Source organism: Elaeis guineensis, chromosome 15, assembly GCF_000442705.2.
Source record: "Elaeis guineensis isolate ETL-2024a chromosome 15, EG11, whole genome shotgun sequence".
NCBI classification, from domain to species: domain Eukaryota; kingdom Viridiplantae; phylum Streptophyta; class Magnoliopsida; order Arecales; family Arecaceae; genus Elaeis; species Elaeis guineensis.
The window spans coordinates 70,965,593-70,978,678 of NC_026007.2; the positions used below are offsets into that span (position 1 = coordinate 70,965,593).

The 13,086-nt window shown below is 38.1% G+C and overlaps 2 protein-coding genes and 1 long non-coding RNA gene across 3 annotated transcripts; 2 read left to right on the top strand and 1 right to left on the bottom strand.

Annotated features, from left to right (window-relative positions):
* Positions 1-2,531: 2,531 nt before the first annotated feature.
* On the top strand, positions 2,532-3,680 carry LOC105037014 (protein LURP-one-related 6). The gene is made up of 3 exons (XM_010912718.4): positions 2,532-2,763; positions 2,830-3,072; positions 3,182-3,680. Exons 1-3 carry the CDS (start codon positions 2,533-2,535, stop codon positions 3,311-3,313), a joined length of 606 nt encoding a protein of 201 aa, XP_010911020.2. The 5' UTR covers position 2,532; the 3' UTR covers positions 3,314-3,680.
* Positions 3,681-4,766: 1,086 nt separating this feature from the next.
* On the top strand, positions 4,767-8,884 carry LOC140854041 (uncharacterized). The gene is made up of 2 exons (XR_012137171.1): positions 4,767-5,201; positions 7,272-8,884. It is a non-coding gene; the product is annotated as an uncharacterized lncRNA (long non-coding RNA).
* On the bottom strand, positions 7,234-12,049 carry LOC140854040 (serine/threonine-protein kinase RIPK-like). Its single transcript, XM_073249373.1, has 5 exons — positions 11,370-12,049; positions 11,085-11,220; positions 9,354-9,490; positions 8,004-8,127; positions 7,234-7,915 (listed from the first exon to the last, which is right to left on the bottom strand). Exons 1-5 carry the CDS (start codon positions 11,769-11,771, stop codon positions 7,386-7,388), a joined length of 1,329 nt encoding a protein of 442 aa, XP_073105474.1. The 5' UTR covers positions 11,772-12,049; the 3' UTR covers positions 7,234-7,385.
* Positions 12,050-13,086: the final 1,037 nt, after the last annotated feature.

The window sequence follows — 13,086 nt, forward strand, 5'->3', positions numbered from 1 at the left end:
ACCCCTCTTAACTTTGGCAAAGTGAGATGAGACTGGAGGCTAAACGATGTCAATGATGAATATCATTAATAAAAATTCCAGTACAACGGTATCGTAAGTTGATAAATTAGGTGAGAAAGAAGTAAAAAATGGTGTCTCTGTGAAACATCTGCTCATACAACATGTGCACGTAGCGTAAAGGCATACCTTTATGCATTTTGTGTGAGGCCTATCCGGACGTATATTTAGTTTTATATTAATTATATCATAATAAATTTTGAATTTTTATATAGAATTAAAAAATCTAAATAATATTTTTTAGTTAACCTTTTTGAACGAAGTCATGATTATTTTTGATGAAGTCATGATTATTACAAATGATTTTGGAGTTGACCTAGTCCATAGTCTGTATGAATCAGAGGACTCTGTAGTACTAGTCTATTAGAGTTAATCATGGATCAATCATGATGCTTGTGATTAGATTTAAATAAAATCTTAGTATGTCGAGGATGCTAGAGTATAAATGAAAAGAATATATGAAGATCCATATGCTTCTTAGGTGCTTATACAAGAATAAAGAATTCAAATAATATCTTCCACCCAATTTTTGTGGATGAAATCTTAAGTTATTATATCTTGAGCAAGACGAAACACAACCATAAGAACATTCAGGACATTAGACGATTGGGAGGCTAGATCATATTCTGCAGCAAGAAGCCTTCCAAGAATTGCAGTTGGAACATCCAAAAATGCAGCGGCAACGGCTTTATACATGCCCACAGGTGCCATCAACGCATATTTTAGTTTAACAGGTAATTTGTTTACCTAATCAATCATAAGCTGGCAGTTGATTCTACGTGCCTAACAATTTAATTATGCATGGTCACGTCACGTCAGCTTCGTTGGGAGGAATTCCTTTTGCTCTCTCTGCCTGCCAAGGTTCTTCAGTATCTGGACATTAGTCGCTTACGTGCGGCACTTGTTAAAACTTAAACACGATATATATTTTCTTTACAAAAAAAAAAAAAAAAAAAAAACACGATATATATTTTAATAGATTATAGGGGGAAAAAACAATACAATAGATTTTCTTTATTGGAAAAAGGCACCTGGAGAAGAAAAAGAATCCTGTCGCATCTAATGAAACCCATTTGACGGCATCAATGAAATGATCGATTACGTTTGGCCATTCAACAATCGGTGTCCAGGATCTTCGTGTTGGTCAGCAAATTAACGTCTTAATTTAGAACCTCTCCTTTTTAAGATGGAATCACGCTCATGAAAGGGAAATGTTGTTGGAACCACTCTTTCAAGAAACAAATGGAATCAACGTCTCATTATGTAAAGATAGGGCCCAAAACCTTCTCTTCTTATCCATTAATTAAAGTAGGTCTATTACCAGCGAAGACATGTTATCATGTGGTCTAATCTCATCCATTAGGGTTATTGGACTGTTAGGTGGAATACTCATCCTCTCTCTCTAAATATTTGGTTGATAGTCCCAGCCTTCTAGGGGTAGGCAAATGCAAAGCTGGTCAAATAAAATGTTCATATGCTTTTCATCAAAAAAATGATACCATGCTTGAACTTTTTTGGATTAAATGCCCTTCGATAAGGATCTATTTGGACTTAACTCATGTCTAAGATCTAAATTCATGCGTTTGGGTCTAAATTAACCATACCAGATCTCCAAAATGCTAATCCTATGTGCTGAAGGACTGGACATTTTAATCCTGTGAGCTCATAGTCGTTTTTTTCATAAAAAAGAGATATCTGTGAATTGGAAATTAAGTGGATGCAGTATTCTGAGGTTTTGTACAAACTAGCCTTTTTGATGCCTTTGTGAAGTGGAAGCTTTCTAAGTCCCAGTATTAAAATTGGTAACTAATTGATGAAACGTTAGGTCTGTGCTAAGTTTTGTTGAGAAATCATTGATGCATATTCAAGGTTTGCTACTGGAATAATTTCTGAGGTTAACCAAAAAATTAATTTGGAGAGTAATCAAAGGTGGAGAATCCAAGTATGAATCCTTATCTGAAAATAAGAACTAGCATAAGTTGATTAGCCCAAGCCCAAACTGGTTAAGTTTGAAATGCTAGGCGTATTCTTATGCAATAATTGCTGCGATCAAATGTGTGTAGTGGTACATGAAGGCTCCATTCAAAGGATTCTCTTAAGATAATTGATAGTTCGGTACCTTAAAGCAACCTCATTCAAACTTCAAAGATGCTACTTAACTTGGCTGCAGCCAGTCGAAAGTAGGAATATTCTCTTCAATGAGCCATCAATTTCTACATGACTTCTTAATTAGAATGGATTTTCTCGAACTCGTGTGAACAAAACCATGCCCACCCTTACAAACTTGCTATTGTAGCACGAGTTCTCCACACTCAAAAGGATTCTTGCTTCTACTGATCTCCAGGTCTTTAGTATGGTCAAGGTATATATACTCTTTTGCCGCCTATAGTTGTGCCAACAATTTGGACAACCTCTTAAATTCTCAATATAAGCCTTGGCCCTTGTCATTTTATCTCATTTTGAGGCAAGGAAGATATGGGAGTGACAAACATAGCACCAGTTGTGAGCAAGATCTATTGCTCTTCCTCTCAGACTACATTGATGGTGAGGAGGCGACCTCGTATGGTGAATGGAGGTGGCTTTGTGGTCATGAATGCTAATCAGAATGTGGTTTTCAAGGTTGATGGTTGTGGAATCCTGGGCATCAAGGGAGAGTTGATTCTAAGGGATGGAGATGGAGCTCCAATACTTCTCATTCATAAAAAGGTGATCACTTTGGCTCTTTCTCCTTGTGACCATTGTTGTGTTCACTGAGATCTTTCAAATTGTCAGGGAGGCGTAGTGCAAGCATTAAGTGCTCACAACCTATGGAACAGTTACGTAATGGACTATGAAGAACCAAGCAAGTTAGTTTTTAGCTTGAGAGAGCCAAAATCACGTCTTCTGAGGAACGGTTCTATAAAGATCTCAACTGATACAAACGGGCGAAACAAGGACTGGGGCTTCGAAGTGAAGGGATCATTCATCAAGAGGGCTTGCACCATCAATGATCGAAGAGGCAACGTTGTTGCCCAGGTAATTAGCAAACCATGCATGCAAAAAGCCCGCAACTTAATTAATATAAACGCAAACAATGAGACAGAAAGTATTGTAACTTGTTCTTCTTTTTCTTGTTTTTGGGCAGGTGGGTCTCATGGAAATGATGGCAAACAAGGATTTCTACCATGTGGTGGTGCAACCAGGCTATGACCAGGCCTTCGTCATTGGAGTGATAGCTATTCTTGACAACATACATGGGGAGTCCACCAGGTGTTGATGGGAATGGAGGAAGAATAGCTGCAAGTTACCTCTTGTTATCAAAGATATTGGGAGAGCAATCCAAACAGAGTTGGGAGCTATACAAAATTATAGAAGCTGCGTGTGGAAACTGAACATGGAAGTGTGGATAGGCCTCCAGGATCCATAGGATTGCCCCTCAGTCATGGATCATTACATTCCAAGGTTGTAGTTGTTCTTTACAACCTGAGATGATCCATAATTATCATCATTAAATAAACTTACCATTGTTTACGATCAATGATTAGCTAATACATGGTAGGTGGAGCCAAAAAAAAATGTGTGTAAATAATGTGGGATTATTCGTTTTCAAGTTAAAGGAGAGAGTTCTGGTAGCTTCTCTTTTGTTATGGAATTGCTTGTACGCAAACCTTATGTTATGCTAACTTTATGGAATTTGCCAATGAGTTTAACAATTGATATTAATCTGAATCCACGTATCCTATCCATTTGATAAAAGAGAATGGCCGCAAACTTCAAAAAAGGGAATACTTTCTGTTGAGAGTCGTGCTTTTCTGAAATTTGTAAACAGCTTCGAGTTGGTCCCCTTCGAATGCATGGCTTGTTCCGGGTTTTTTATATGGACCCCAGACTTCAAGGAATAAAGGTGTTTGCTATCAAAAAAAGGAATAAAGGTGTTTGCTACGGAAGCGAACCCCCCGCCTCCTCTTTCTTCGTCCGAGCAGCGAAGAAACGAAGTCACGGTGGGTGTAGAAGCCATAAATCAGAGACCAAAGATATGACATCCAACAAGGATCAGCAAAAAAAAATATTATTTAAATTTTTTAATTTTGTATAAATATCCAATATCTATCTACAGTAATAACCAATATGAAATTAAATATTTGACTGCACCGATCTTCATAAAAAATTTAAGAGGTATTTGGTTGGGGGTAATGGGGATCTGAAATTGAAATCGAAATGGATAATTCCCATTCCAACCGTTTGATTGGAAGGAGTCCTATTCCGATTTCGATTTCGGAGTAGAATGAGAATGGCTCAATTTATATAGAACTCAATCTCTACTCTTATCTATGAATTCAATTTTTCATTCCAATTCTGATTTCGATTCCGATTTCGTTCACGAATCAAATACTTTGAAAGATTTGACTATTTCGATTCCGATTTCAATCCATTCCGATTTGCATTCTCATTTTGATTCTGGTTGCCAACCAAACATCCTCTTAATGATATTCATAATGCCAGTCAAAGTCTACATCTAAAATGAGAAAAAAATCATGCGACTTAAATAAGATCTCATATGGTTTTCCATTTAGTTAGATGGCTAAGCTTTAGGACTGGATAAGCTCAACTGGGGCAAATGCAAGAACAAGTTATGCGTCTCCTTATCTGTGCATCTGTTCACACAGAGAGGTGGACTAGAGTTCCACGGATGTCATTTCATCTGGTCAGGTAAAGTGGGAAGATAGAGTTCGATACTAACGATCGAACCAGTTGAATGTGATCTACTCTCTATAAAATATTTACAAAATAAATATTATATAATTTGGAAATCTCCTAGCTTATGCATTAAAATATTAGAAAATGGTTAGTGTCTCTGACACTATTCTTACAGAAAAATAAGCCCAACAATATGTTAGCAAGAATATTTCGCTCTGGAGAGTGGCTTCTACAACTACTGGGATGCGAAACGGGTTGCCCAGAATACATTTGGGCCTGATTTAAATTATTTTGGCCCGGATCATCATCTTCTCGTTGACAAAGTTTTGAATGTAATCCAGCCCAGAGCACAGCCCATTTGCATGTAATCTGTCGACTTATTAAACCCGTGGAGAAACCCAAATTAAACGTCGCCTTCCGAGTACCGAGTCAACCTCCATGCCACCAGCCTCCCCTCTTCCTCCAGGGTCAGTGTAATCTTATTCTTTATTCTTTTTCGATGGTTTATTATTGGAAAAATTTGATTGTTATCTTATTTAATTCTTAATAGCTCGGGGACAGTGCGGGGGAAGCAAAGAAGGGATCAATTTCTCCAACTTATCTTTTTGAGCGCAAGGTTTTTGAGAATTTGCCTCACTAGATTGAACTTAATTATTTTTTTTCCCATCCTTTTTCCTTCAAATTTTTCTATGAGGTAAAAAAGACATTCTGATCCAATTGCCTAGATGAATCAATTTATGACTTTATTCTGGTCATGAATCGTGTTGTTTATTTGTGGATCATGTGAGTCATTGGATGACATTGGAGATGGAAAGAATTGCTTGAAAGCAATGCTCCAAAATTTGGTGCTATCAAAACCTATATAAGAAGACTGCATATGGAAGTGTCCCTGAAGTCCAAACATCAGAAAATGGTAACTGATACCTTGAAGCATTACCTTTCCTCTCATGTCATTGCAATGCAAAAATGGATAGGATTTAAATTAATACAAGCTAGGAAAATCTACTGAAGATTGCTTCTAGAACCTTTTTGTGATGATTGATCACTGCACATCGATAGGATTTGATGGGAATTTTTTTGACTAATTGATTTTGGCTATGTTATATCAGTTGGACTGTTGGATATAATGGGGCATATTGAGAAACTAGATGAGGATTATATATAAGAAGGATCTGCCCAGAAGCCAAGAGGGAATAAACTTTGAGATGAACAGAGTCATGCATGTCTCATCAGAAAGATGACGTGCTTAAAATAATTCTGAGATGTTCAGGCATCAACTGTTACTGAGAGCAGTTTGTTTGAAGGTTTCCTTGATTAAATTGTCACCATGCACAATTTTATTCTTCTTAAGCTTAAAGGTATTATGTTAGACTCTTTCTTTGCTTGTGTTGCAGCTGGAGTCTTTCAAGGTCTTCAATTGTAGTTTATTGATTGTCACCATGCCAAATGGATTAATTCAGTTGTTTTGGGGTGGGGAATTTCATATCTTCGATCACCTCCTGAAACGTCATAAACACTATTCAATATTCTTCAATATCCAATAGAATAAGGAGAGTAGTTTCATAATTCTCTTAACATGAACAAAATATCAAGTAGGACAACACCTAGAATGATGACTTTGTAGTTTATATATTGATCCATGTTATGGCTCCCCAAGATATTGGAAATGCTAGAGTCTTGTGATGATGACACAAAGAATTTATCTGGAAAGGAGTTTTTTGGAGTGTTCTTGTGGATACAATTGCCATAATTCATTGCTTTTGAGTCTCAAGGGGAAATTTGTTTTATACAAATCCTGTTATCAGAAGGATTGGACAAAATGCTAAGCACTAGAAGACATCAAAGATGATTGCAAGTGTATTTTGGCAGCTTTACATGAAAGCTCCATCCTAACTAAACTCTTATGGATTTTTTCCCCAAGTAACAGTAAGATTTTTGTTTGTCGTAAATAAAATTGTCTGGGGAATTTGATGGTTACACGGTCACGCTGTCATATGTATTTATACCAACGCTCACATTAGTATCCCTGATATGGGAGCATCAATCTTTGTCCAGCATGATTGTAATTGAGTACATATTGGTCTTCTTTTGCTTAGAACAACTTCTGTTGAAGTGGGCAAAAGGCCATAGCCTTTTATTAGTCCTATTTTGTCCTGTGTCCTTTGTTGTTATGTCTGACTTTACAGGAGTGATTTTGTAACTAAGCAATGGAAAACTAGAGGAAAATCAAGGGCTGTAAAAGATGGAAAAACATTAAGGATTAAATAAAGTTTCAAGTCAGGATTAATAAGCATGTGGATGGGATACTTGTCATTAATAAGTACTAATGATCACCATAAGACTCTAATATGTTGTTATTAGTTTGTCAGACTAAACGACAAAGGCATTTGGTGGAAAATATCATCAGATGATCTTGGTTCCAATAATTTCTGTTCCTACCACTACATTATCATTTTCTAGTGTTTAAGTGCTTGAGTCTTGTTCTTTTTGGACCAGTAGTTAAAGAGCTTAACTAATTTCATTGTTTTATTTAGCAGAATCGTACACTCCAATCAAACTCTATGTCTGATTTCAAAATATCAGAAAGAATGACAGACATTGAGCAAGATGATCTAAGTTCTCTATGTACAACACAGTTCCTTTGTGGTGATTTATGATCTACTTTCTTGAAGGTGTCTTGGCGAGTTTCTGTACTGCCCATTGCCTCCGTCCCGACAAAGAGGCTCGGAATGACTTCCGGACCTGGGGGCCCTGAGCTTGTGCCTGTGGCCATGGTGGTGGTGTCCATTCTCTTTTACTTGTGACTTCTCTGAGTCCTCTACTTTACCATTCTCCACTGATACTGTGTAGATGAAAGGGCCGATTGGCATGTCATCCATTTCCAAGAGAGGCTCCAAGGTCTTAACAATGGTTGACATCTGAGGCCTGGATTTTGGGTTTTGGCTCAAGCACTGGTAGGCCACAGCAGCTGCCTTCTGGGCACACTTGGTGGAGTACTGACCCACAAGGCAGGGGTCCATGATGCGGTTTAGCTTCCGCGCGTCATTTAGACATGGCCTTGCCCATTCCACAAGGTTCTGCTCTCTGCTAGGCCGAGTCTTGTCGACAGACCGCCTCCCTGTCAGTAGCTCAAGCAACACAACTCCAAAGCTATAGACATCGCTCTTGGCTGTGAGATGGCCTAATAACAGGGCAAATTGATTAAGAACTCATGTAAAGTAATAGAAAGAAGGGAACTAGATCATGTTGAAGGATGCATCTTTGCATGCCTGTCAAGATGTACTCTGGTGCAGCATAGCCCTCTGTGCCCATGACTCGGGTCGAAACATGGGTGTCATCTCCTTCTGGACCGTCCTTTGCAAGTCCAAAATCTGAGAGCTTTGCTTTATAGTCCTGAGAATTAATGGAGCATGCTTTTATTAAGCAAATGGCAGTTCAAATGGTGAGTTCTTAGCCTTCAGTGAAGCAGAGGTTTTTCAAAGTAGCTAGAGTGCTTCAAAAGGATATTTGAGCTGCAAGCAGTCGATTGTTCCTAAACTATAAGTGGAACCTATTTCCTTATCTTTAAAGAGAATCATGAAGCAAAGCCTGACCAAACACAGACCTGCGTACGATTGAGAGTTTTTTTTGCCATGAACAGCACCAGAGACTTTTTTGTGGAAGGTGTGCTCATATTATGGTGGTTGGACCCTGGCTGATAAATGCCAGTTAGTTCTCTAGGGATGAGGCTTGGAAGCTCACGTTTGACTTCTATATTTCTGTTTGGTCCAGGGAAGGTAATTAATTTGAAGTCAGACATCAAACCAGCCTTTGGCAAAACCTTTCAGATTGGAGTTGGCTTCCTCCAAAATGGAGACATGATGGAAATGACTATGCATGGTATGGTTAAATATAGAAGGAAACATGGGAAAACAAAATTTTAGTGGTTACCCTCATGTTTGTGAAAATTGTTCTATCTGTCTGGAAATTATAACATCTTTTTCTACTTTTTGGTTCATATTTTGATTCTTGCATCAGATTTCTTTGAGTGTCAATTTTGTGGTCTGACCCCGACAACAATATCTGGGACAAGAATGTTCAAGGCAGTGGAAAGTTTTTCTTTTTTATTTGAAAATAAATGTGAAAGAAACATATAAAATTATTTTCATGATAGCTGAAGGTCTAAATAAAGCTGATAAGAACTATTTGCAAAGATTCAATATGGTGAACATACTATGAACCTGTCAAATTGTGGTACTCAACCAGAAAAAGGCAAAGCATTTAAATAAGAATATTTGACTAATTCAAATTGATTCGTACTATTTTTTCAGTTTTTCCAATTCATGATTTGGTGGTTGGTTTTAGGTGCTATGGTTTAACGTAGTAATATATGGTTAGATATCATTGTCAATTAGTTGTATAGGGGTGAGACTAAGTGCTTAAGTTGGCCTCCATCTCATTGGTCTAAGATTCTTTGTTAGAATCTAACCAGACTCGGCCAAGTTGAACTCTCATCACCCCTCGTTATCCAGCTGTTGCTTAGACTAAACCTTAGTATTCTAAATTATATATATCTAAAGTCACTAGAACTTGACACTATGATTTGTGAGAGAGAGAGGAGAATATTAAAAGAGAACTACCGAGTCCAATAAGATGTTTGAAGCTTTAAAGTCTCGGTATATCACTGGCTTCTCTGTTTCATGGAGAAAGGTGAGACCTCTGGCAGCTCCAGCGGCGATCTTCAGTCGTGTTAACCATGGTAAAGAAGCCAAAAACTCTGCGCATATGAGGTAAAATCTCAGTCCAAAGCAATGAGACTTGATCTATAATTGATGCCAACAGATATAAGAACTCTCTTGTTTGCTCTAAAAGGATAAAGAAACTTTATGTTCCCTTAAAAAGATATAAAAACTTTGTTGGCTCAATCTGTCATATGTGAAGAATTTCGATACTATTTGTTTACCAGCAGTCAATCAGTGAAGGAGACATCTAATTGCCTTCCATTTGATGGTTGTGCACTATTGTGAAGCCTCATGTGATTGTGCGACTGTGATTTTGCCCTTAAACATATCACATGTCCGCTTGACCATAGGTTAGGTTAGAAGGTTAGACTTTTGATTGTGTTTGGTTTTGGTGGTAATGAGAAATGATCAGAAGAATACTTCCTGATAGATAATGGTAGCATAGGGTGGTAACCTACAACCATGCAATTGCAGCCTGGAGGTAGTTTTGAGTTCAAAATTTAGGAGGTTTTTCTCCCACATACTTTACATGGATAATTCTCCAACTGTTTCTTGCAAATGATTGGTGGTGCTCCAGTATTATACCAAAAATCATAGTTATGGTGTATTAATGAAGTAGTAGGATGCAGGTTCGAGAGCGTGGAGGGAAAAAGAAATAGGAGAGGAAAGGAGGCTTGGATGAATGCAATGAAAGTGCTGTAGAAAAACTTTTATTAGTTTGACTTGTTGCTATCAATGCTTTGACATGTAGAAATATGCTCCTACTTAGTACACACATGATAGGATGATGAGGTAAGTTTGCCGTTTTTTCTTTATTTGTAAAATAGAGAAATTATTTTCTATACTGCATGCATCACATGGTCATGCATACAACCAATCACAACCACTCATTTTTAAAATAATGCACGGACACATGTACTTGATAACAAAGGCTCATAAGAATCGATTGTGATTGGTGGCATCCATAGACATGTGGTGCACATAATAATATAAGGAATAATCTCCAGTAAACCATGTCAATACATGTGCCTCTCCTGAGACTTTTCAAATCCACAATGGATTTCAAGGAACCTTTTTATTTTCTAGAAATATTTCATGAGGTATCGCCTTAGATAGAAATTAAAGAGAAATACAGAATTCATGCAGGTGGCTCACAAAAAGTGATGGAATAAGACTACTTATATATTCTATTTACCCATTATGACTGCTTAAAACTCTTTCTAAAAAATACATTAAAGTAAAGAAGAGAAGGACCGATACTAAACTCTCAAAAACAGTGTCGCTGCTGCGGGCACTACAATTAGCACAATTCTCAGTCCATGCACCGTGAAGAGGTCAAACATGTGAAGTGGTTTTCTCACCATATTTTCTCAAAATAATATAATAAAAACGCTATTACTTCCAAGAAAATGGACAACAAACAAACGGATCAAACTAACTATATAATATTTAAAGGATGCCATACCTTTTCTTTTTGAAAAATGATGCATATTGACATGCCATATTAGCATCAAAACATCTCACCAAGAATTCTACCTAACCTAGATGGCGACTAGAAGAGAGAATGTTCAAAGTATGCAGTCAGAGAGAGAGAAGAGAGATAGGGAGAATGTTCATTGGTTGGCTAACTTTTAAACAGATGGTTCTCCAAGCTGCCCCGAGCCATGAATTCATAGACGAGAAGCCTGTGCTTGTCCTCGCAACAGTAACCGATCAATTTCACGAGGTGGGGATGCCTCAATTGCCCAAGGAATATAACCTCAGCCTGCCATTATAATCACGTAAGATATAACAAGAACTAAATCTATGCATTGAAACCACAATTTTAGTGCGCCACAAGATCAAAAAATAATCACAAACACATATATCATGGCTTTTGAAGCTAAAGTCAAGTTTATATATAGTTTTCGGTACCAGCCATTCCTTGTGGCCTTGCACTCCCTCCAAGTCCAAGAGCTTCACTGCAACCGACTGAGCCTTCAACCCGGGTTTCACCTTCTCGTCGACAAACCCTTTGTAGACTGGCCCGAACCCACCCTCGCCGAGGAAGTTGCTCATGGAGAAGCCCTGGGTAGCCACCTTCAGCTCTGAGAGTGTGAAGACATATAGATTGGATCCAACAAGAGATATTGAGATGTCCTCAGGAGATAGCATGCCGGTGGAGTTGCTGAGATCGGAGAACGACAGCCGGCTCTGGAGGGACTTCTGCTTTGCTACAAGCTTCTTCGGGCGCCGGACCGATGGGCCTTCGTCGACCCTCCCGCAGCACATGGCCAGGAGAGTCCTCCATGAAGCTTTCGACTCCTTTCGAGACATTCCGAAGCTGTCGACGGTACCTGCCGGCTCAGCTCATGCAGGACTGGTCGATCGCAGTGCTTAAATTGGTTTCAGAAGGCCCATCCAAGAGGTAAAAGTGATGGCTATGCTACCATAGAAATGCTTGCTTGGTTTATATATCTTTGGAAAGATTTTAAGTGTTTGAATGAATGGGAACCTCAGAAGAGGCAAGGAGGTTGGAGGGATGGAGTTGGAAGTGTCTTTAGGAGGAGGAGGGGGAGGTGATGGAAGACTTGAGGAAGTGGGAGCCAATTATTCACCAACTACTCTACCAAATATAAGGGCCTCTTCTTCTTGGGTTTTCGGGGAAATGCCTTTGCTGACCCTTGACTTTGGCAATGACTTGATAATTTGGAGGGTACAAATGATAGGAAGGAGATTTGGGGCTTCAAAGCCCGCCTACCAAACAATGTTAGAGTTCCTTTTTTTTTAATGTATATGCTTTGTGTATACGTTTCCACGCGATCAAAATGTTATGCAGGAGTTTTTAATTTTCTTCTGACAATAATTGTTTATTTAACAGTTTAAAGGTAAACATGATTTTATTACTAACAATTAGCTTCATGCTATGTATGTATACTTTAAAAAATTTAAAAAAGAAAATTATGTTGTCCGATTCTGAATTAAGAAATGGACAGGCCACCACGATTGGAACCTTCTTCCAACTTCCGCCGATGTGGTGTAACAGAGGACACATCCATCCATGGGTAGTGATGGATGGAAAGATACAGCTTATCATTTTAGTGTAGACTAAGGGATTAGGTACTCTAAAGAAATGAACTGGATGATATCCTAGCCAATTTCTATCATCTCCTATATCTCAAACATGTTAAATATATCTTTTTTTATCTCACCAAAAAATATATATATATATATATCTTTTTTATGGACTTATAGTGTAACTTGAAAACTATAACGATAATAAAATATGGGTGGTCCAGCTTCTAGAACTTGACCTTGCGCTTGTGGGGCGTATTATCTATTTTGAGTGACTCCAACCGCTGGGAGACACAGCATATACTTGCAACACAAGGTTTTTAAGAGAGAACTTCTGTAGGCATTTTATTCTGTTCTCTATTCTTCTATTTCTTGAAACAAGTTCAGATTATTAGAATATTGGAAGAACACCAACCAACATCTTCTTTAGATTTTCTCTCTAATGCTTGGTTAGCTTGGAGGGCTACTTCTGTCAATGAACTGTCCCTAGTTGTTCTTTATAGCTCGGGACTTGGGGTCTTCCCTTGTGGGCTTCTATGACAAAGTCAAGATAGACATATTTGTCTTCTTATTGGAA

Coding starts and splice junctions, on each gene's coding strand:
- LOC105037014 (XM_010912718.4), top strand. CDS start 2,533: ATGGGAGTGACAAACATAGCACCAGTTGTGAGCAAGATCTATTGCTCT. Junction 2,764..2,829: donor TACTTCTCATTCATAAAAAG/GTGATCACTTTG, acceptor TCAAATTGTCAG/GGAGGCGTAGTGCAAGCATT. Junction 3,073..3,181: donor GAGGCAACGTTGTTGCCCAG/GTAATTAGCAAA, acceptor GTTTTTGGGCAG/GTGGGTCTCATGGAAATGAT.
- LOC140854040 (XM_073249373.1), bottom strand. CDS start 11,771: ATGTCTCGAAAGGAGTCGAAAGCTTCATGGAGGACTCTCCTGGCCATG. Junction 11,221..11,369: donor AAGGCCACAAGGAATGGCTG/GTACCGAAAACT, acceptor TTATAATGGCAG/GCTGAGGTTATATTCCTTGG. Junction 7,916..8,003: donor ACCAGAGTACATCTTGACAG/GCATGCAAAGAT, acceptor CCCTGTTATTAG/GCCATCTCACAGCCAAGAGC.